This window comes from Balaenoptera acutorostrata, chromosome 12 (genome assembly GCF_949987535.1).
Source record: "Balaenoptera acutorostrata chromosome 12, mBalAcu1.1, whole genome shotgun sequence".
NCBI lineage: Eukaryota > Metazoa > Chordata > Mammalia > Artiodactyla > Balaenopteridae > Balaenoptera > Balaenoptera acutorostrata.
In genome coordinates, this window is record NC_080075.1 from 10,247,585 (window position 1) to 10,267,740 (window position 20,156).

Genomic DNA, 20,156 nt, shown 5'->3' on the forward strand with positions numbered 1-20,156 from the left:
ATCAGCAGTGTCCCTTCCCATAATGAGGCAGCACCAACTGGGTGCTTAAACCGATTTTAAGATCCAGATCTACAAATTTTTTTCTCAAATTCTTGTCTTCTGGTTTTTGTAGGAATAAATATGCATAAAATTGAAAAATGATTCTGAAGGGTAATTTCCCTAGGTTGGCAGTTTTCAAATTTAGTCTTAGGACCCCTTTACACTACAAAAACTTAAGAGCCCCAAACAGCCTTTATTATCTGGGTTATAGCCATTGATGTTTATTTACTATAGTAAATGCATTTTAAAACAACAGTAACTTATGTTAACTTTTTATGAAAAACAACTTCCAAAACAAATCCAGGGAGAAGAGTGGCATTTTACATTTTTGCAGATCGCGTTCATGTCTGGCTTAACAGAAGACAGTTGGATTCTCATAGCCACTTCCACAACCTGTTGTGTGTTGTGCTGACGTAAAGCTGACTTCACACAGATATGAAGTTGGAAAAAGGTGTTTTTAAATAGGCTTCTCAGGTAATTGAGGCTATGTGATGCTACGTCACCACTCCACAGGTGGTAGTTTCTTAAAGGCAATGTGGATCTGAAACCTTATCAATGAGCTTTTTATACTCTTACATTAAAACCCACTGGCCTGTCTTACACTTTTAATGAGTCTTACCCGTGAGTGATTTTGTAACATCATGCATTAGGCATTTGGAAAATGCTCATTCACTGAATTATGCAAATCTTCCAAATGTCAATACATTTCATCACACAGATCACGTTTGTTCATATCACCACCAGTCCCCTCAGAAAAGTCTAAGCACTGAGAACATGTCAAGCTCATGGTGGCAATACAAGTTTTCAAAGATTCTGATTTTTGCTTGAAAGTTTTTGTTACCATGGGCAACACTATCAGTTTCCCTTGAAGTGGAAGGCTCATTCCGTTCATTTTCTAGAAAATGTCTCCCAAATAGCCAAGTCTAAATACCATAATTTGCTCGTTCTTTCAAGTAGAAATGGTTATGCCATGAACAACACGGCTGATTCAGCTTACACCTGCACAACTGCTTTTCCTCAAGACAGCCACGCCTCAGTGCGCAGCAGGAGTGCTCGTGTCTCGCAGAACATGAGCTGTATGCTCAAGCGTCGAGATTTAATACAGTTTATCTCTGTTAGTTCTACTGAGGACATTTCTTAGGGAAGTTGGCAGTTTTTTCACTGTGAGAGCAAGGCATGGAGATACGACTGTAGTATTGGTGCCATTGCCTTGCTTCCTGCCCAGGTGCCAATTGCTGAAAAAATCTAGGGATTTCCAGTGACCGGCAGACCACATCTTGAGAACCACTGCTCTAGGTACTGCCCCAGCTGTCTTTTCAAAATCTAAGGTCATGATTTCTGTGGTGTAAAAAATCAAGTGAAGGCTGTGGGCTTGAAGACAGGCCTCAAGTCAAAACCCACTTGGAAGTGCCTGTCAGAGGATAACGTGAGACTAAAGCACTGACTACCTGTGCCAGTGTTTCTCTACCATTTTTTCATCATCATTGCCTTAAGGTGCCTTAATCGGCATCTTTTTACTACTCACCCCCACTATGAAAATCGAATATGACAGACCACTGCATATTTACGTACTGTGGTCCTTTTGAGGGCCACAAATTACTGTCTCTTTTTTTTTGCCCCTCACCCAAGACCCAATTTTCATCCCCACTGAGAATGCATGACCTGTGGCCACAAATAACTCTCGCTTCTAGGGGTCATGTCCTCCCCATTTCTCAGCACTTCCTGGCTGTCATCACAGCACATAGCACAGAAGGTACGTTAAGGGTTTTGAAGGGAAAGAAAGAGGTGTTTCTCACTCTAAACAAACCTATATCAAAAAATTTCCTTCAGGCCTTCCCTGGTAGCACAGTGATTAAGAATCCGCCTGCCAATGCAGGGGATACGGGTTCGAGCTCTGGTCCGGGAAGATCCCACGTGCTGCGGAGCAACTAAGCCCGTGTGCCACAACTACTGAGCCTGCGTATTGAAGCCCGCGCGCCTAGAGCCTGTGCTCCCCAACAAGAGAAGCCACTGCAATGAGAAATCTGCTCACTGCAACAGAGTAGCCCCCCGCTCGCCACAACTACAGAAAGCCCACCCGCAGCAACGAAGACCCAACACAGCCAAAAAAAAAAAAAAAAAAAAAAAAATTTCCTTCAGTATTGACTGAATGTCTTAAATGCAAGGGTTTGCCCAGAAATCGAGAAGGCAGGACCTACTTCAGAAAAGGGCTCACCATGGAATTCTTTTAGATTGTGAATGTCCTTATAATATAAAACAGGACTTGGGACTCAGATGGATTATTTCTATAAAGCTTATAGTTTCACAAAGGGCTGAGATATATCCCTCCTACATATAGATATGATGATTATAAATAGTATACTCAGCACCACCCCCAAATTTAACACTGTGCCCTAAAGCAAGCAAAATCTGGCTTAAGTACAATACACTGATGTTCTGTAGCTGTTTACCAAGGACTCTGTGTCAAAGGAGGGAAAAGAGTGAGTGGTTCTGTGGCCTGCACTTCTACCCAAGTCTGCATGGAGGAGGGCCAAGTTAAAGGAAGGTCAGGGATGCTCCTCGGGGTCCTCTCAGGGCCTGGGAAAGTCTTATGACATTTTCTGGGGAACCATGATTCTGTCCAAAGTCGAGGTGGCTCAGAGGCCTTCAGATGGCTGATATTTCCAGAAGGCCAACTCTCCATCATCACTGCAGGAGGCCAGGAGCCCCCGCTCCTTGGGATTCCAGGCCACACAGTTGACATCCTGGGAATGGGCCTGAGGCACGTGGGCCGTCACGGAGAAGGTGGGCTGCTGCAGATCTGAGCCGGGATCCTCCTCAAACACTCGGATGGCATCATCCCCACAGGCGGTAGCCAGGGCCCCTGTCAGCTGACACCTGGGACAAACGTGTGCGTCAGTGAGTATGCAGGTGGCTCCTCCCCCGCCAACCTGGCAAATCAGGTAGGAGGGATTGGTTCTCTAGTCCCCCCCGGCCTGCTCCCGTCCCGAACTTCAGGCCTCGGCTGTAAGTGTCTTTATCGAAGAGCCTCCCTAACAAATATGTAGTCACAAACATCGCCCCACGCTTCAAGTGCTGCCACCTAGGTTTTCCTCCAATACAATTAACCTAAAAAACTGCATATAACTCTGAATTGCACTTTTCTCACTTGGAATAAGCAGTTTCCCTGTAATAAAATATTCTTTGACCATTTTTTTAAAGTGACATAATAGGCCACTGAATTCTATCATACTTCTACTTGAGTCCATATTTGCTATTCCCAAATGTTTGCTAATATAAATAAAACTTAGATGCACATCAGGTTTTTCCACTATTTAGGATTATTTCCTAGGGATAGATTCTCAGGGCCAGAACTGCCCTCAGATCGAATCTCCTATATGAATGGTGTCGTTTTTCTAGACTCCATAAGGGTAGAAACAGCCCTGTGGATTCATGGCTGGATTCTCCAGCCATGAATCCAGTTTCAAGAATAAATATTTCTGGATGGTATGATGCTGTGTGACCCCCAAAGGCTGGAGCTGCCTTCATAGCCTGGAATCTTAACACAGGTGCAGGCCTGGGTCTAAGCCTGTCCCCTGCTCCTGTGTACCCCACACCAGCCAGCTCTGAGCCAGCATGGAGACAGTCTGATCTGAAGACTTGAGGGTGGCTACTCTCTATCCCCATGTATTCCCAAAGGTGAAAGGGAGCAGCAAGGCTTTAGACTTCTCCAAAATCTCTCCAATGGTTGGGGTGGCAGGGTGGAGGTGGTGGGGAGGTCTTACCAAGCGACATCGTAAATGGTCCTGGAGTGGAAGCCTGACAAGGTGCAGATACATTTCCAGCTAGGGTCAGAGCCGCTGCACGCCACCCCTGCATGACAGACTTCTCTTGAGCCTCAGGCATGTCTGTGTCCTGGGCATCTCAGGGGATTATCTAACCCGCCCCAGAGGAGACCCTAATTTGCTCCGCCCCACCCCACCCTCAGTCATGAGGCCTCATCTTCATTGCTCTGTCTCCACCCTCACTGATCTGCCTTACATACTGCAGCCAGACTGGCATTTTTACAGCAGAATTCTGAGAAGGATATGTCCTGTTCCTCAAAACCCTTTTGCTTATAACTGATTCACTTTGTTATAAAGCAGAAACTAACATACCATTGTAAAGCAATTATACTCCAATAATGTTAAAAAAAAAAAAAAGTGTTGCTAAGCAAGCAAAAAAACCCCCAAAAACAAAAAAACCCTTTTGCTGCGGACTACGTCTGACCCGTTAGCCTGCCTTTTAAGGCCGCCCACCAGCCAGCCCAACCCACCTCATTTCTCTCCAAACCCTTTATGCTTATGCTCCAGCGACACGAATCACTGTTCCTGGCGTAAGTCTAGGCTGTCTTTACCTTCAATGCCTTTGCTCGTGCTGTTTGCACCTAGAATTCTCTTCTCGTGTTAAAATCCTACACACTCTTTCAAGTCCCGATGAAACGGCCCCCCTTCCTCAGAGGCTCCCCTGACTCTTTCGGCACTCTACCTGGAGCCCTCTGGTGGCACACCTGCCTTTCTACCCCAGTTTCCTGTGACCCATCTATGTGTCTCAGCCCCTCAGCAGACTAAGCCTCGTGAGAGATGGGTCTTCCTTAGCTCCCGGGCTGGGCCCTCACCTTGCTCATTGCCTGGTAGATACTGGTGCCAGATGCGAACGGTACGGTCATCACTGCAAGAGGCCAGGCGCTGGCCACTGGGGTCAAAGGCCAAGCTCCACACGGTGGATTCGTGGCCTTCAAGGGTGGCACAGCATACCCAGTCATCCTCTTCCTCCCGGTAGAGCTTCACTGTGTCGTCATAGCTGGCAGAGGCTAACAGCTGTGGGAGAGGCCAGGGAAAACACAGCACGTGTCTGTAGGGCCCAAGAAGTGTCCATGGTTCCAACACTTCTCCCTCCCAGGACAGGAGAGTCCCAGGGATCTGCTTTTATAAAGGCATTGATGTCTCTGGGTCACAGACAGAGATCCCTGGAACAGCCAGGTTGAGGCCGAAGAGCAGAAGAAGGCTGGATACAACCCTCCACATCAGAATTCCTTCCCACCAAGATATCTGACTCTTACCTCCTGGCTCGGGTGCCAAACCACATGCTTGACATCCTGTGTGTGAGAGTTGAGGACACTGACACATTCATACTCGTCTTCTTCATCAACTGTGCAAGAGAAAAGAAAGGAGCCCTTGAGCTGGCCGACCCTGTCAGGGACACAGGGGGAGATCTGGTGGCAGGTTCCCAACTGCATCTGGAGGGACCTGGACTCACCTTCCCAGACCCACACACTCTTATCTCGGCTGCAGGTGGCAAGGAGGTTGCCAGATGGGGCCCAGGCTACTGACTTGACCTCATTTTCATGGCCCTCCAGAGTGGTTACACACTGTGAACCGGGAAGAGGGATAAGAGTCAGCGGCAGCTAAGACCCCTGCGGTCCTTCTCATGGGCACAGCCCCACTGGCCCAGGCTGGCTCATGTTCCTCAACCAGCCCTGGCCGGGGGGCGGGGAACAGGCAACAATCCTGGTCCCATCCAGCCCGGTTACCTCAAAGTCATCATCCTTCTTCTTCCAAATGCAAGTGGTAGCATCAAAGCTGGCAGAGGCCAGGTAATTCCCACAGGGAGACCAGGCCACCTTCCGCACGGTGCGCTGGTGGCCTTCACAAAGGACAGATTTGCAGATCCAGCTGCCACCTAAAAGCAGAGGACAGGCCAGGCTCTGGAACTGGGTGCACGAGAAGGGGCTGAAGCACTATCAATGCCATTGGGTAATGGGGACCGGTACTGGAGCCGAGCTGGGGGGCAAAGCTCAGTGGGTGTATTTAACAACATGCTTTCAGAAAGTCAGCATGTTAACTGACTCCACTTCCTCTGGAGACATCCTTCTAAGACAAATCTAAGGAGTCACCCTCCCAATTTAAAACTGTCAATAGCACCCAAACGCCCTTGGGATAAAATTTAAACTTCATCATCTATAGCAAATTACTCTGCAGGCTACTTTCCGTCTTCTCTCCTCATTTTCCTACCTCAGCAACTATCACAATCCCCTCAACAGTTTCAGCCTATTGACATTTTAGCTTCTAGTATTTGCCGACTCCTTTGCCAGAAAAACCTTCCTCAGAGTGGCTAAGGAGGCCCCCCCCTCCTCTCCCTTGGCCTGCGAGCCCCGTCCAGGGTATGCCTGCCCCGCAGGCTGCGCACTCCCCGAGCCTGGCACCCCCACCAAGCGCACGTAGGCCCCTCGGCGGCAGGGGTCGCGCAGCCGGGCCTTACCCTCCCTGCCCCAAATGCGGACACTCCGGTCGCCCCCGCACGAGGCCAGCAGGGTTCCCGCGGGGTTCCAGGCCAGGAACCAGCAGCGGGAGTCCGGGTGCGCCAGGATACGGCCAAGCAGCACCAGCGAGTCCTTCATGGCTGCCCGGCTCAGGAGGAGGCAGAGGTGAGCAGAGCCAGCCGCGCCGACTGTGGCTCCCACCAGGCAAATCCTCTTCCTCCTGAGGGCCGGGGTCCTCCTAGGAACTAAAGCACCCGCGGCTTCTGCCGTGCTGCCCTCTGGGAGTTGTAGTCGGCCTTTCACACCCCCTCCCCCACAGCCCCCCACCCCCATCGGAAAGCATCGCGGGACTGCCTGAAACTACAAGTCCCGTGAGGCCTTGCGCAGGGAGCCGGCGGCGCGCCCGGGCTGTGTCGCGCGCGGGGACGGGGCGGGGAGCCGGAGGAGGCGGGGGCAGAGGTGGAGGAAGCCGGAAGTGGATCGGGCCCGGGTTGGTTCGGGCGTTGCGGGTTTGGGGCCTGGGGTCACTCGGACCCGGGCAGCTGAGGAGCCCGTGACGGGACGGAACGACGCCATCCCGGCACTGAGGCCTGCTGACCGGTGAGGATCAGGAGTCGGTGAGGGGTGGGTCCTCTCTGGGCACAGGTCGCACCCCAGAGCGCTGTTCCCAGATCCTGGGTCCCCGATCCCTGCGGCCCAGCCTGGTCCTCCGCCCCTCGGCACCCTCTGGCCAAGACTCCTAGGCCGGGTCTCTTTTCCACCAGTAACAGATAACTCCGCCCCAGCCCCCCTCCCCACTCTGCTCTGCCAAGATCCAGAGGGCCCCCAGCCCTCTCCGGGTCATCATCCTGCACCTCCGCAGCCCCACTCCAGGGACCCCGTCCCCGCCCCCCGAACCTCTGCAGCTCTCCTGTCTCTGCTCTGCCCTCGGTCCCACCCCCATCCTCCGGTGTCGGCCCTGACAGCCTTGCGCCAGCCTCACCTCTGCGAACCCAGTGCGTTGCTCTCCTCCCCCCGGACAGGCAGGCTCTGTGCGCTCGGCGGAGGTCGGCGGCGGCCAGCAGCGACCGCGGAGCGACGGCGGGCGGCCCCGGGCATGTACGCCCCCGGAGGCGCAGGGCTGCCTGGCGGGCGCCGGCGGAGGAACCCGGGAGGCAGCGCTCTGCCCAAGCAGCCGGAGCGTAGCCTGGCCTCGGCCCTGCCGGGTGCCCTGTCCATCACCGCGCTGTGCACTGCCCTCGCCGAGCCTGCCTGGCTGCACATCCACGGTGGCACCTGTTCCCGCCAGGAGCTGGGGGTCTCCGACGTGCTGGGCTCCGTGCACCCGGACCTGCTGAAAGGTGAGGGCGCTGCGCGCCGGCCCTCTTCTTTCTGGATGACAGGGCCTCCTCGGTAGGGTGCCGGCTGGAGCTGAGATAGCCTGGGGCAGGCACTTGGTTGAAGGAAACAGCCCCATTCCTGCCTGGTGTTCATGCCCACCAGGTGGCTCTGTTTGGGGTCCAGCCCCTCATTAATTCTGATGTTATTCAGCCAAGCACCCACTCCTCAACGCCATGCTAATCTGGACTGCTATTTTAGGCTTCTGCCGGGCGAAGGGCGCCGTATATGGAGAGAAGATAAGGGTGCTAGGCATCACAATTAGCTGTCTCCTTCTGAGGAGCCTGTGGGATACAGGAAGGTTTCTTTGGGACAGCCTGATTGATGGAGAAATAGGAACTTTGAAATATGGCTAGATTTTAAAAGATGTTTTTGAGTTGTACAGTAATTTGATTGTTGTTAGAGACAAAGGGAGTCTATGGTATTTTCAATAACCAGAAGTCAGTTCCATTGCCACCCTCAGTAAAACAATAGGAATTTGGCTCTTGGAACCCTCACAAGTGTGCCCGAATGAGGTAAATTTGCTTTGTTCGTCATCCTGCTTTTCAGCCAGGGAGGCAGAGGAAAGGGGAAAGGGACCATGGTCCTTACTGGACCCAGGGGAGGCCTGTAGCTCATCCTGCCCACCCTGTCTGTAGTAATGAAGGTAAAGGCTGTGTGGTGTGGGGGGCAGGATGGCACTGCCTGGCTTTTACAGGGAAAATGGTCAGTGGATTCCAAACAGCCCTTAGTAACAGCGGAGTTCATTACCCCCAAAGCCTTTTGAACCATTCTTGAACGTTTTCTCCCTGTGCTACTCCCTGGCTGTAATTCATTCCAGATGTTTACTGCCCCATGTATCAGAAGCCCGTCCTGTTAGATATCTTCACGTTGCCTTTTTACGGATTCAGGCACTGGGATTTGGTGAAAAGGTCAAGTTTTCCTTTGGAGAACTTGGATCATATATACCACTTCTGCAGGTTGCGGCTGAAAAGTCGTATCCTTGTGGCCTAATCTTGTCTTCCTCTGAGAGTTCTCTTGCTGTTTTGCATTTCTCTTGAGTCTTTGAAGCTTTAGGATGATTTTGTAGAGAACAGGTTGGGGGCTTCTGGTTTGTTTCTAGATTTCACCTTGATGATAGCTTTCTCTGCATTGGCTCATTACGAGCAAAGTTATCCACACCATGGAGGCCGTGTGACATGCAGCTTTTTCTGTGGCGTGTAGCTGATGGCAGAAAGCCCATCAAGCTTGAGTTGAGTCTGGATGGTTTTTCCTTTAGCGCGTTCCCCTGCACTTGCCTTTTTTGAGGAACAGCTGCCACCTTTCCACCGCTTCACCCAGACCTTGGCAGTTGATCCCCTCGTGGTCAGTGTTTCAAGGGCTTGGTGTCATTTCCAAACTGGGAGAGAGTTCATGATGCTTCTCCATTTCAGATCATTCCTAGGGAGGCTCGTAAAATTCATGCCATGAGGGGAGGGACCATCTGATTCCATGTCCTCATTCCAAAGGTCCAGGAAACTGGTGTCTCAGAGAGGTGAAGTGATCTCTCCAGGGCCACACAGCTGGGAGTGGCATAGCTGAGTGTACCTCACCGTTGACTCCAGTTTAAAGTGACGCTGTCTCTATGTTTTGTAACCTTTGCTTTACTTCAGCCGTCATAAGGGATGATCTCATGATTGTTCAGTCCACTCTGGAGTGCATCCTTGTTAAAGCCATGTCAAAAATAAGAATAAATTCTTGGTGCAGTTCTCCTTTGTTTACACATATATTTACCTTTTCTGAGAAATTATCCAAGCCAGGTTTTGTCTTTTATAAAGCACGTCGCCTTCATCTTTACATTATGCCTGTTCGTGTGTTTAGGGATCTTAACCCATGAATAGTTTCGGCCTGGTTTTCCTTGGCCATCTTCTTGGCCATTACAAGCTCGGAACACTTGGTGTCCATTAATAAAGGAGTTGACAGTGGTACCTCATGAGCTACCACAGAAGAAGGCAAGGAATCCAAGGGTCTCTGTTTCTCTTCTTCTTCTTCTTTGTACAGTTGGTTTTTTGGTGCCCAGTGGGCCTTCAGATGTACGCTATTCTGTGGGATTGTGCTGAGCCTCAGGGCCTGGCAGATATCCTAGCATGGAAGCCTGGGATAGTCCCCATCTCAGGAGGGAGCAGAGCTGTGGGGTACAGATCCGGTGCCTGTAGATGCTTCCAGAGGGAGAACAGACTCTGCCAGGTCTCTGCAGGCGACAGGGAGCGGCCAGGGCCAGCAGGCTTTGGGACGGTGTCTTCCCATTTCTTGGCCCCCTGCCTGAGTGCCAGGCATTGTGCTAAACCCACTTCACGCCTGACTGTAGTGTCCCCTAAACAACATCTTTATTTGGTAGGGACTGTCATCACCCCACCCCCCGCTCCAACACACACACACACACACACACACACACACACACACAGACACACACACGTGTCTCAGGCTCAGGGAGGTCAGGTCACTTGCTCAGGGACACACAGCTGTTCTGAGTGGCGTGGACTCCACTCTCACCACTGTACCGTAGCGCACACTGGGCTTCTTTCTCCTTCCATCGGAGCTGTCCCAGGCCTCATTTCCCCATTCTAGTTGAGTTTTTATCACAAGCCTAGACAAAGCTGCGCCTTTTTATTCCTCATCACCTTACGTTGGTGAGCTGAGGCAAAGCCACTCATCCTCCCGCTGTCATTCCCAGAGCCCTGAAGGCTTTAACAAATGCCATCGGCTTAAAAGATCCGACCAGAATTCTGCCGCTCCCCTGGTCCTCACAAAGCTCTTCTTCAGTCTGGGCCCGGGGGGGTGGGGGGGCGGGCAGAGATGTGCCCAGACCGATGGTGGCCCCCAGCAGGGGAGCCCAGAGAATCACTCCTTCTGAGCCCCAGTCCCTCTCTGCCTCTCAAGCGTGCCCAGCAAAGGGCAGCAGGGACCACAGCCTCAGGAAGCATCTCTGGAGAATGAGGGAGTTTAGGATGTGAAGTCAGGGGAATCATGGTTGACAGCAAGCCACGGGAAGATCAAGGGCCTTCCAGGAAGGGCCGGAGTGTCTGAGGGGTGGTGACCGATGCAGCTGGCATTTCCCGATCCTGTGGGGCCTGTACTCAGAGGCAGCTGCGCTAGGACCATTGGTATCTGTGGGATGACCCAGCCAGGCATTGGAGGGCCCTCTTGGAGTCTTGTGTCAGAAGCCTTGGTTGGAAAAAAGTCACACTGGGGAGTGGCTGCGCAGGTGGGTGCTGGAAGGACTGGGGCCCCCGGAGACGTGCCTCTGACTCAGGGACTCCAGTGAGGGGGGAAATAGGAGACGGGACAGAAGGGAACTGGCCAGAAGCCACTTTAAGCGTCCTGCCTGCAGCCTCTTTGGGTCAGGAGGGGTGAGAGCCATGGGCAGGTAGACAGGAAGAGCCAGGGCCTTCAAAACAAATCCAGCCCAGTGACTTACCAATGACCTTGGGCAAAGTCAGTTCCTTGGGATCCTATTACACAGCAGCTGCCTTCTTCCCCAGTGACTGGAGGGGACAGTCAAGCAATAGTTACCAAAATAAACAGGCCACAGCACAACTGGAGGGTAGGATGCATTCTGTCTTACTGGAGTGTGGTGGATGCACCACTGTTTCGTTTTTTTTAAACAATTTTTGTTTGTTTGTTTATTTGTTTGACTGTGCCACACGGCTTGTGGGATCCTAGTTCCCCGACCAGGGATCACACCTGGGCCCCCAGCAGTGCAGCACGGAGTCCTAACCACTGGACCACCAGGGAATTCCCTGCACCACTGGTTTGAGTTTAAAATTAGGACCCTGCCCCATGTGCCGTTTCTCTCCACAAATAAAATAACACACACGTAACATTTGAGGATTTTGCTTCTCTTTGGCAGCCCTCTCAATGGAGCAGATATTCATTGCCCTCCCTGCCATACTGATGTCTGACAGGGAGGAAAGAAAGGGACATTGAGATCCCGACCCCAGGAGAGTCTGAGCTGGGTTCTAAGCGTGTCAGGGATAACGCTGCCTGTCTTCCCTGTGTGCTCTGAGACCGCTGTGGGGTGTAGGACAGGCTCCTGGGGTATCTATTAGCATCACTCCAAGGAAAGTCCCCACTTGGCTTCCCTGCTGAGCCTGAAGGTTTGCTCAGAGCTTTGGAGTAGAGAAAGGCAGAAGGCGTCACGTAGAAACAAAACCTGTCTGAATTGTGGGTCCAAAGCCCCTTCTCTGTACTGCATCATCACCCTGGTGGCGCAGGTCCTCAGTCTGGCATTAGCGGGCTCCTCCTTTGGCCCACACCGGCTGGCGTGTGTGGACGGGGCAGTCTCGGTGTAAGGAGGAAAGGCACGCCAGAGAAGGGACACTGCTATGCCCGCCCAGTGCAGAGGGAGCAGGGCGGCTCATCCCCGGCACTTTGTGATTTGGCTCTCCCCACGCACCCCTGTGCAGGTGGGGCAGGTGTTATTGCTTCCCTTTGACAGGGTGAGCGCAGAGGCCAAGGGCCTTCAGTGACTTGCTCAAGGTGACATATAATCTGTGGGAGGGCTAGGATTGGGTGCCAAGTCCAGTGACTTCTGCTTTTAAGAGCCAGACTCTGATGACTGCAGAAGCTTAGACCACACCCAGCAGGTTTTGTCCAATAATTCCCAGTATGAGCTCCTTTCATTGCTTAACGACCCGAACCTTTTCTGCCTAGAAGAGATTTCATGCTTCCAGCTGTTCCCTTAGTGAGCTCAGCAGCTGCTGGCACTGACGATGGCTCTGCCAGCATTCATAGCCACTTTTGACCTTTCATTCAAATACAGCTCTTTAGGATTTGATTGATTAGCTCCATCGGGGAAGAATGAAAACGGCTAACTGGTGCTTGGTGATTGGGAGCATCATGATGCAAGGGAGCCTGACCCGGATTTGGAGTCTAGCTCTGTGCCGAGTGACCTGCAGGAAGTCACTTAGCCTCCTGGAGCCTCCAATTCCTCATCTGAACCATGTGATGAATCCCCCAGAGTGGAGTGAGGCTTAACTAAGATAACGTTTGCCCCACCTGCGTGCACAGGCAGGAATACCTGGAGGGGCACACAAGAAAGTGCCAACAATGTTTGTCTCTTGGGAGGGGCAGCTGAACATCTGTGCAAGTCTTCCTTATTACTAAGATAAGTGTATTCTGAAACATGAGACACATAGAAGTGTATCCAGTGGATGTACGTTTTAAAGGATGATGATCAAATGAACATCCTATACTCACTTATGCAGCCAAAGAAAGTATCTTTGAAGCCCTGTGTGTTACATTTTTCAGTTAAAACTAGTTGCTAAATTAAAACTGAGTTGAGGGCTTCCCTGGTGGCGCAGTGGTTAAGAATCCGCCTGCCAACGCAGGGGGCACGGGTTCGAGCCCTGGTCCGGGAAGATCCCACATGCCGTGGAGCAACTAAGCCCGTGCGCCACAACTACTGAGCCTGCTATCTAGAGCCCGCGAGCCACAACTACTGAAGCCCATGTGCCACAACTACTGAGGCCCGCGCACCTAGAGCCTGTGCTCCGCAACAAGAGAAGCCACCACAGTGAGAAGCCCGCACACTGCAACAAAGAGTAGCCCCCACTCTCAGCAACTAGAGAAAACCCGCGTGCAGCAGCGAAGACCCAACGCAGCCAAAAATTAAATAAATGAATAAATTAATTAATTAAAAAAAAAGCAACACTGAATTGACTTTAAGTACCACAATTAAAGCATCACTCAGAGGGCCAGGTCACGTTGAGTAATGCTGGAGGAATCTGAACACGGCCTGCTGCAGAGCGGAGTGTGATGTAAGCCCCTATACCCTGCCACTCGCAGGTTATTCTTGGAAGCACTAGAACACTTTCGTCCTGCCCCATCCCTGCCTCGCGCCACGTGGACCCCAGAAGAACTGTCTCAGAGAGCTTTTAGCAATATTCAGAATGCAGCCAGGAAACAGCCCCCGTCTCCAGGAGCTTTGGTTTCAGAGAGGCCCTGTGGGTTTCTAGACCCCTTCAGGCCCGCAGGGCCGGATTAAATGAAGGCTGGACCTGGTTGCTGGCAGAGCTAACGCACAGGCAAGCCTCCTAGCAGCAGGCGATCACTCAGGCTGAATGATTGGGCCCCAAAACAGATGGTTAGCTGACAAGAGAGTGACAGGTAGCTCTGAAGCCAGATCAAGGCGTATGAATCATGTGTGGGCTCAGGCAACATCTGCCTGGTGAATTCTGAGCCTGAGGAGGCAGGGAGTGCGTGCTGTCACAAAGGCCCAGGGCCTCTGCATATCTGGTCTGGTTTTTCCGCGTGGGAGGCTGTGCCCTCTATCCAGGACCCCATGATGCCGATCAATGTCGGTTGGTTTGAGTCTGCTTTGTTGATCTCAGGTGCCCTCCCCAGGTTTTTGGACTCTTCTTCATCAGTTCACCTCCCTCTAGGTCCAGGATCAGTGTTTCTTGGGGTGTAAGGCTCAGGCCCCCTGCGCTGCTGATAAAAATCCAGATTCCTAGGCCCTGCTCCAGACCAAGAGCTGAGACTCTCTGGAGCTTGGGAACATGCTCTCAACCAGCACCCCGGTGATTCTCCTGTGCACGAGGGAGTGATAACCACTGTCCAACAGCCTCTCAGCCTGAGATCAAAACTCAGGAAAGCCCAGCAGGCCAGGCTCCTGAGGAGAACTTTCAGCCAATAATGCTTGTGGTTCCCCCACCTCCAAAAAAAAAAAAAGCTCGGGAAAGGAGCCTACAGTGTGAGTCTTGCCAGCCCTTTTCAAATTTTCCCAAATCACTTGGTGACCCATGGCCTAAATAAAAGAAGAACTTGCCAGTGGCTGAATAGAGGAAGTTAAGGCCCATTTCCTACTTTTTATCACAGCTTAAAATGGTATCTTTTTGGACCAGCCTTTATTCTGTCTGTGTGTTTCTAGAACTATGGCAGTTTGTGTAGATATCAAAGGGAACTGACAGTATGGTCTAGATGGAATTTAAAAAAAAAAAAAGAAAAAAGGAAAGAATGATATTAAAGTCCTGGAGGGAAATGTAGGTTGCTTGATGTGTCTGGTGTGTACTTGTCATCCTGGTATCTTTCACTATGACCGTGGGGGCTCTTTACGCTTTGAATGTTGGGTCTCCTGTTTTAGTATCTTCCTTTTTCTTGGTTCATTCCCTCATTTCGGTAGAGCGAGCACCCCCCTGTGGCTTTGCCCTCATTTTAGAAGGTATTTGGGGCTGTCAGTTTCTGAGCCTTTCAGGCTTCTGTGGTGTAAACCTAGTTGCTTCTTAGCTTTTCCCATTTCCGGCTTATACTTCAGTTTATCTATTCTGTCAAGTCAGTTCTAGTTCTAAGTCCCGTTACTTCCCAGTTTCCGGAATTTTGTTTTTCCCTTCTCCTCTTTGTGTAGGTTTATGTCTTAATCTTTTTTTTCTTTTGTTTTAGTAGGGTTCGGGGAGGGAGCAAAAATAAATGTGGAGGTCCAGTCTACCAGCTTTCCCCATCTATTTAGTCCTCTCTTGTAATTACAAGGTTCTCTAAACTGCTTCAGCTTCTTTTTGAACAAAAAGGTGGTGAATGAGTGACTGGATAGAGAATGGACTTGAATGGGCCTCTGGCCTTCGTCCCTTTGGCCTTCTCAGCTCAGAAGTCAATAGGCTTTTCCTGCCAGTCCAAAGCATGCTTTAGCAGAATGAGTTAACATGTCTGATTAATTGTCAGGGTCTTTAAAAATGGTTAGGAGAGCATGGCAAGTACAGTTAACCCTTGAACAACAATGGGGTTAGGGATGCTGACTCTCACAGCACTTGAAAATCTGTGTATAATTTGTGTAATTTAGAGTTGGCCCTCCGGATCCGTGGTTCCACATCGCAGATTTAACCAACGCCGATCGTGTAGTACCGTAGTATTTACTATTGAGAAAAAAGTCCACGTGTAAGTGGGCCCTCGCAGTTCAAGCCCATGCTGTTCAAGGGTCAGCCGTACACTGAAGTGGAGCCCTGCACTTGGACTAGTCTTGTTGGAAAGGGAGAAAGGACTCGAGGCACACGGGAGCAGTGACCCAGGGGTCCTGTCTTCGAATAGGGAGGCTCCTCCACCCCCTCTGCAGTCCCACTGGGAGCAGGAGCTGAGACCACGCCCTCCCTCCAGTCCTCCCCTGGCTCGCCCGGCCTGTGGTGGAGGGGAGAATTCCTCCCAGGTGGGGACTTCCTGCCCCAGGGTGTTGCCTGGGACCCTGAGGAGTTGGTTCTCCCCCTACAGATTTCTGCATGAATCCCCAGACGGTCCTGCTCCTGCGGGTCATCGCCGCCTTCTGCTTCCTGGGCATCCTGTGTAGTCTCTCCGCCTTCCTTCTGGATGTCTTTGGGCCCAAGCATCCAGCCCTGAAGATCACCCGTCGCTATGCCTTCGCCCACATCCTCACAGGTAAGCTCGGGCTACTCCCAGTCGGGGAGGAACTGCCACAGGGTAGGGGCGGCATCCTGTCTGGAGTTGCAGGTGGGGGCGAAGGGGTGTCAGGAGCAGACACTGTTCCCGATGCTCATTTCAGCTCTAGCCTTTCACAGAGCACTGGCGTGTGAGAGCAGCTTGCTTCCATCATTTGCATGTACGCCTGCCAGGACCACAAACCCACTCGGCTGAGCTGTAGGGAGAGAATATTGTTAGGATTTACATCATGGCTCTCTAAGAACAGAATTTGAAGCTCAGCCAGGCTCATGGGGCCTGGAAGGAGCAAGGGAGGAACTACGGTGTCTCACTGTGTCTCCCTGGAATACATGGTCTCTGACTCTCTCCTCCCCCTTCTTGCTTCCCTGCAGACCAGGCTTCTCTGCTCATACGAGGCTTCTCTCCTCCCTCTGATGGGGCTGGTGTGTTGATTTGACCTAGGGTATCAGCGACTCCAGCTCCCAAACTGCACGACCTTGTCTCTTCCTCTCGAAGCACCCAATGACTTCTAGCAGCCCTAGTATCCCAATTCCAAATTCTTTTTTTTTTTAAATATTTATTTATTTGCCTGCGCCGGGTCTTAGTTGTGGCACGTGGGATCTTCACTGCCACGTGCGGGATCTTTAGTTCCGGCATGTGGGATCTTTAGTTGTGGCATGCAGGATCTTTAGTTGTGGCACACGGGATCTAGTTCCCTGACCAGGGATTGAACCCGGGCCCCCTGCATTGGGAGTGCAGAGTCTTAACTGCTGGACCACCAGGGAAGTCCCCAATTCCAAATTCTTAAGACAGAGAGAATCTAGTTGGCCCGGGTGAGGTCAGGCCTCTGTCCCCAGCCCCGGCCACGAGAGCTCCCCCTTGCAGTGTCTGGGGCCAGGCAGGTTCTCTGAAAATGGAGTTTGGGTAGAGAGAGTGCAGTTGATTCTTCAAGCATCCCGGCTGCAGGGTGCCTGCTAACCTCCTTTCTCTGCTGTCCCTCTGTCCCCCAGTCCTGCAGTGTGCCACCGTCATCGGTTTTTCTTACTGGGCTTCCGAACTCATCCTGGCCCAGCAGCAGCAACATAAGAAGTACCACGGTTCCCAGGTTTATGTCACCTTTGCTGTTAGCTTCTACCTGGTGGCAGGCGCGGGCGGGGCCTCAATCCTGGCCACAGCAGCCAACCTCCTGCGCCACTACCCCACGGAGGAAGAGGAGCAGGCGCTGGAGCTGCTCTCGGAGATGGAGGAGAACGAGCCCTACCCGGCGGAGTACGAGGTCATCAACCAGTTCCAGCCGCCCCCGGCCTACACACCCTAGTGCCAGCCGTGGGCCCTCCTCCTTGGCAGCCCTCCCCACTCTGCAGCGCCCTCCACACCCAGAGGTGCTCCTTTCCCCAGTAGGCCTCACCGGGAGGATCCTGACCATCTTCACCAACCTTCCCCGGGAGAGACTCTGCCTTTAGCGTTGTTCATGGATCCCCACTCTCAAAACCTGGGGTTCACTGGTTTTAGATAATGGCACTGTTTCCCTTCTTTCCACCCCCCTCTCGTTCCACGGTCACTCGTCATTACCAACCAGGGATGGTCATACACGTTTTCCCCCTTCGTGGTCCCTATCTCTGAGACTGAGACTTTCCTTGGGGAGCTGTTGACAGTGGACGGTCCCCGCTAGAAGAGGCGTCCACGGGGCCCAAGGGAAAGGGGACCGTGCCCTGCGGGCTCGCCTCATAGCTGTCCACGTGTGCCCCACAGCGTAGCTCTGGGCTGAGCCCTGCCCCTGCCGCTTCTGGGAGTGCCCAGTACCGGGCTGCCCGCTCTGTGGAATTCTCTGCACTTTAGTCTTTGGACTGCCTGTCACGTGTGTTCTGGTTCTGCAGGGAGAAGGGGTGGCTGCTGGGAAGCAGAGCACGTGCTCTCCCCGACCCGCCCCTGCCTGGTGGCCAGCGCCCCGGCGTGAGCCTGAGGCCCCCCGGAAAGGATCAGTGTGAAGGGGGCCAAATCTCCCCAGCCGTGTCACCTTTTAAAATGTGAGTGGTTTTAAAAGGGAAAAACAAAACTGAGCAACAACACCAATACTCTCTTTTTAAACTAGCGACAAGACTGTCATCGTCGTCCTTCAGCTGTTTATCCCGTCCCTTCTGGCCCTACAATGTTTGGGTCCCGCAGACCCTTCCAGCCCCCGGTAGTTCCTCCCCGAATCCCTCCTGGCAGAATGCAGCCCTCCTCCTTTGCTCCCCCCTCCCAGTGACCATGGCTCCCTGCGGCCTTCCTGTGGAACCCAGAGCCACATCGGCCTGGCTGGCTGGCCAGCGTGGTGCTCCTCAGGACCGCGGCACTGAGACGTAACCTGGCCTCCGTGCAGGAACAGGGGCCGCAGCAGGGCAGGGAGCCCGCCGCTCTCCACGTAGGAACTGCAGCCGGGGGGGCCCTGCTGCATGAGGTGTCGGAACCCCCTGTCAGGCGAGCGGCCCTGGCTGTGCCCTTCAGGCTCAGTGTGTCCCCTAGACTGTGACCTGGGGCAGCAGCTTGCTGCGTGCCCCTCTCCCCTTCTTGAATGTACTCTGGTCTTACAGTGTGCTACCGGCTCTTTCTTGCCTGGCCATCACTCAGGCTGTTCTGTTGGCCACACGTGGCTCTGGATCGGCTGAATTTTCTGCCCTGAGATATGGGGTGTAAAGTGGGAGAAACCGGAGAGACCTATGGTGTGGATCCAGATGGCCAAGCTTCTTTGGAATCAGTGTCCAGTGTTAAGCCGAAAAGCAGATGGATCCCCGTGTCCTTCACAGGCGATAGACAGAGTAAGACTGGAGAATGGACACCATTGTTGACCTGTGGCTAGACAGGGACTCTCATGTCCCTTGTCCTTCTTTGGCCAGACTGCCTGAGGATGTCTGGACAGACGCCTGTGTCGGTGGTGAAGGCCATGTCTGCGCCTGAGTGAGTGGCCACGTGGGGTTCATTGTGATGCCAAAGTGTGTCCCATGGTGACTCTCACACTCTTCTAGACTCTTCTCTTAGGCAAGAAAGACTGCCGTGTGATACCTGAGCACAAAGCCAAGGAGCTAAATTAAGTCTTGACTTGCTGTAGAGTCTGAGTTTGGCAAATTTCCAGGGTGCAGCCAGCTCTCTCTGACCCTGGGGGTCCGATCAGGCGGACCAGGAGACCGGGCACCGAACACGCATGCCAAAGTGACCGGTCATCTCATGAGGACCCAGACATGACCCTGTGGACCGTTCCGCGTGGTTCGGAACCCACTTTTTATTAGCTACCCACGCCTCTGGGCGTTCTTTCTCTTTTCCCCTGCCCTCCTGACACTGATAGTTTGTCATATAAATTCCCTTGGTTGTGTTCCTTTTTTTTTCTAGAAAAAAAAAATTAAAAGCAAAACAAAACAAAAAAACCAGAAACCACAAATAAGAATGTAAATGCCAATGGCTCCCTGTCCTTTTTCCGTCGCAGCTTCCCTGAGTTGGTTCGTTCCCTTCCTCTTAGAGAGGCAGGAGAAATTGAGCAAGTGTGGGCGTAATTTTTAAGAAGTTAGAAGGGACTTGAGTGTGCCTGCTCCGTGCAAGGCGCTTGCCCCTGAATGGTCCTCCTAATCCTGACAACTTCCGCACGAGGTCCCGAGGCTGGGAGCCATAGATGCCTCCGCCCAGGTCCTTGACTTCAGGCCCTGAGCTCTTCCCTCTGCATCCCGTGAGCTGCAGGGAGAGAGCGTGGCTTCTGAACTCCAGCCCTTGTGTGGAGACAAATAGACTTCTGCAGGGCCAGGACTTGCAGAAGAAGCTGCACTTCCTTTTGAAGCCACGGGGAATGATCACTGACTTCCAGGGAGAGGTGTGTGCGTGCAAACGGCTCCAGGAGCGTGACCAACGTCAACGCCTCCAGCGGTTACCCACGTTCCCTTCGTCCATTCACCCCTTCAGCCGACACGCTGGGCCCCAGTGTGCATCACAGTGAAAGATCTCAGGGCTCCCTTGGAGGAGCAGCCCACTTGGGCGTTCTTTTTTTATTCCCAGGAAGAGTACGTGTCTTTCTCGGGAGCTGGGAATGGGTTCGCTCTCTCATGTCATTTCATTT

General features: G+C 52.5%; 2 protein-coding genes across 4 annotated transcripts; one reads left to right on the forward strand and one right to left on the reverse strand.

Annotated features, from left to right (window-relative positions):
• Positions 1–237: 237 nt before the first annotated feature.
• On the reverse strand, positions 238–6,621 carry CIAO1 (cytosolic iron-sulfur assembly component 1). The gene is made up of 7 exons (XM_007197348.3): positions 6,319–6,621; positions 5,591–5,739; positions 5,317–5,428; positions 5,120–5,208; positions 4,676–4,877; positions 3,804–3,891; positions 238–2,916 (listed from the first exon to the last, which is right to left on the reverse strand). Exons 1-7 carry the CDS (start codon positions 6,455–6,457, stop codon positions 2,676–2,678), a joined length of 1,020 nt encoding a protein of 339 aa, XP_007197410.1. The 5' UTR covers positions 6,458–6,621; the 3' UTR covers positions 238–2,675.
• A 147-nt stretch (positions 6,622–6,768) lies between these two features.
• Positions 6,769–19,508, forward strand: TMEM127 (transmembrane protein 127). 3 transcript variants are annotated; one of them, XM_057558692.1, is made up of 4 exons: positions 6,769–6,919; positions 7,285–7,659; positions 15,911–16,075; positions 17,086–19,508. In XM_057558692.1, the coding sequence occupies exons 2-4, from the start codon at positions 7,416–7,418 to the stop codon at positions 17,391–17,393; spliced, it is 717 nt and encodes a 238-aa protein (XP_057414675.1). In that variant the 5' UTR covers positions 6,769–6,919; positions 7,285–7,415; the 3' UTR covers positions 17,394–19,508. The 3 variants fall into 3 exon arrangements, with proteins under 3 accessions (XP_057414675.1, XP_007197411.2, XP_057414676.1); XM_007197349.3 differs by having other exon boundaries at positions 7,342–7,659; XM_057558693.1 differs by lacking the exon at positions 7,285–7,659.
• Positions 19,509–20,156: the final 648 nt, after the last annotated feature.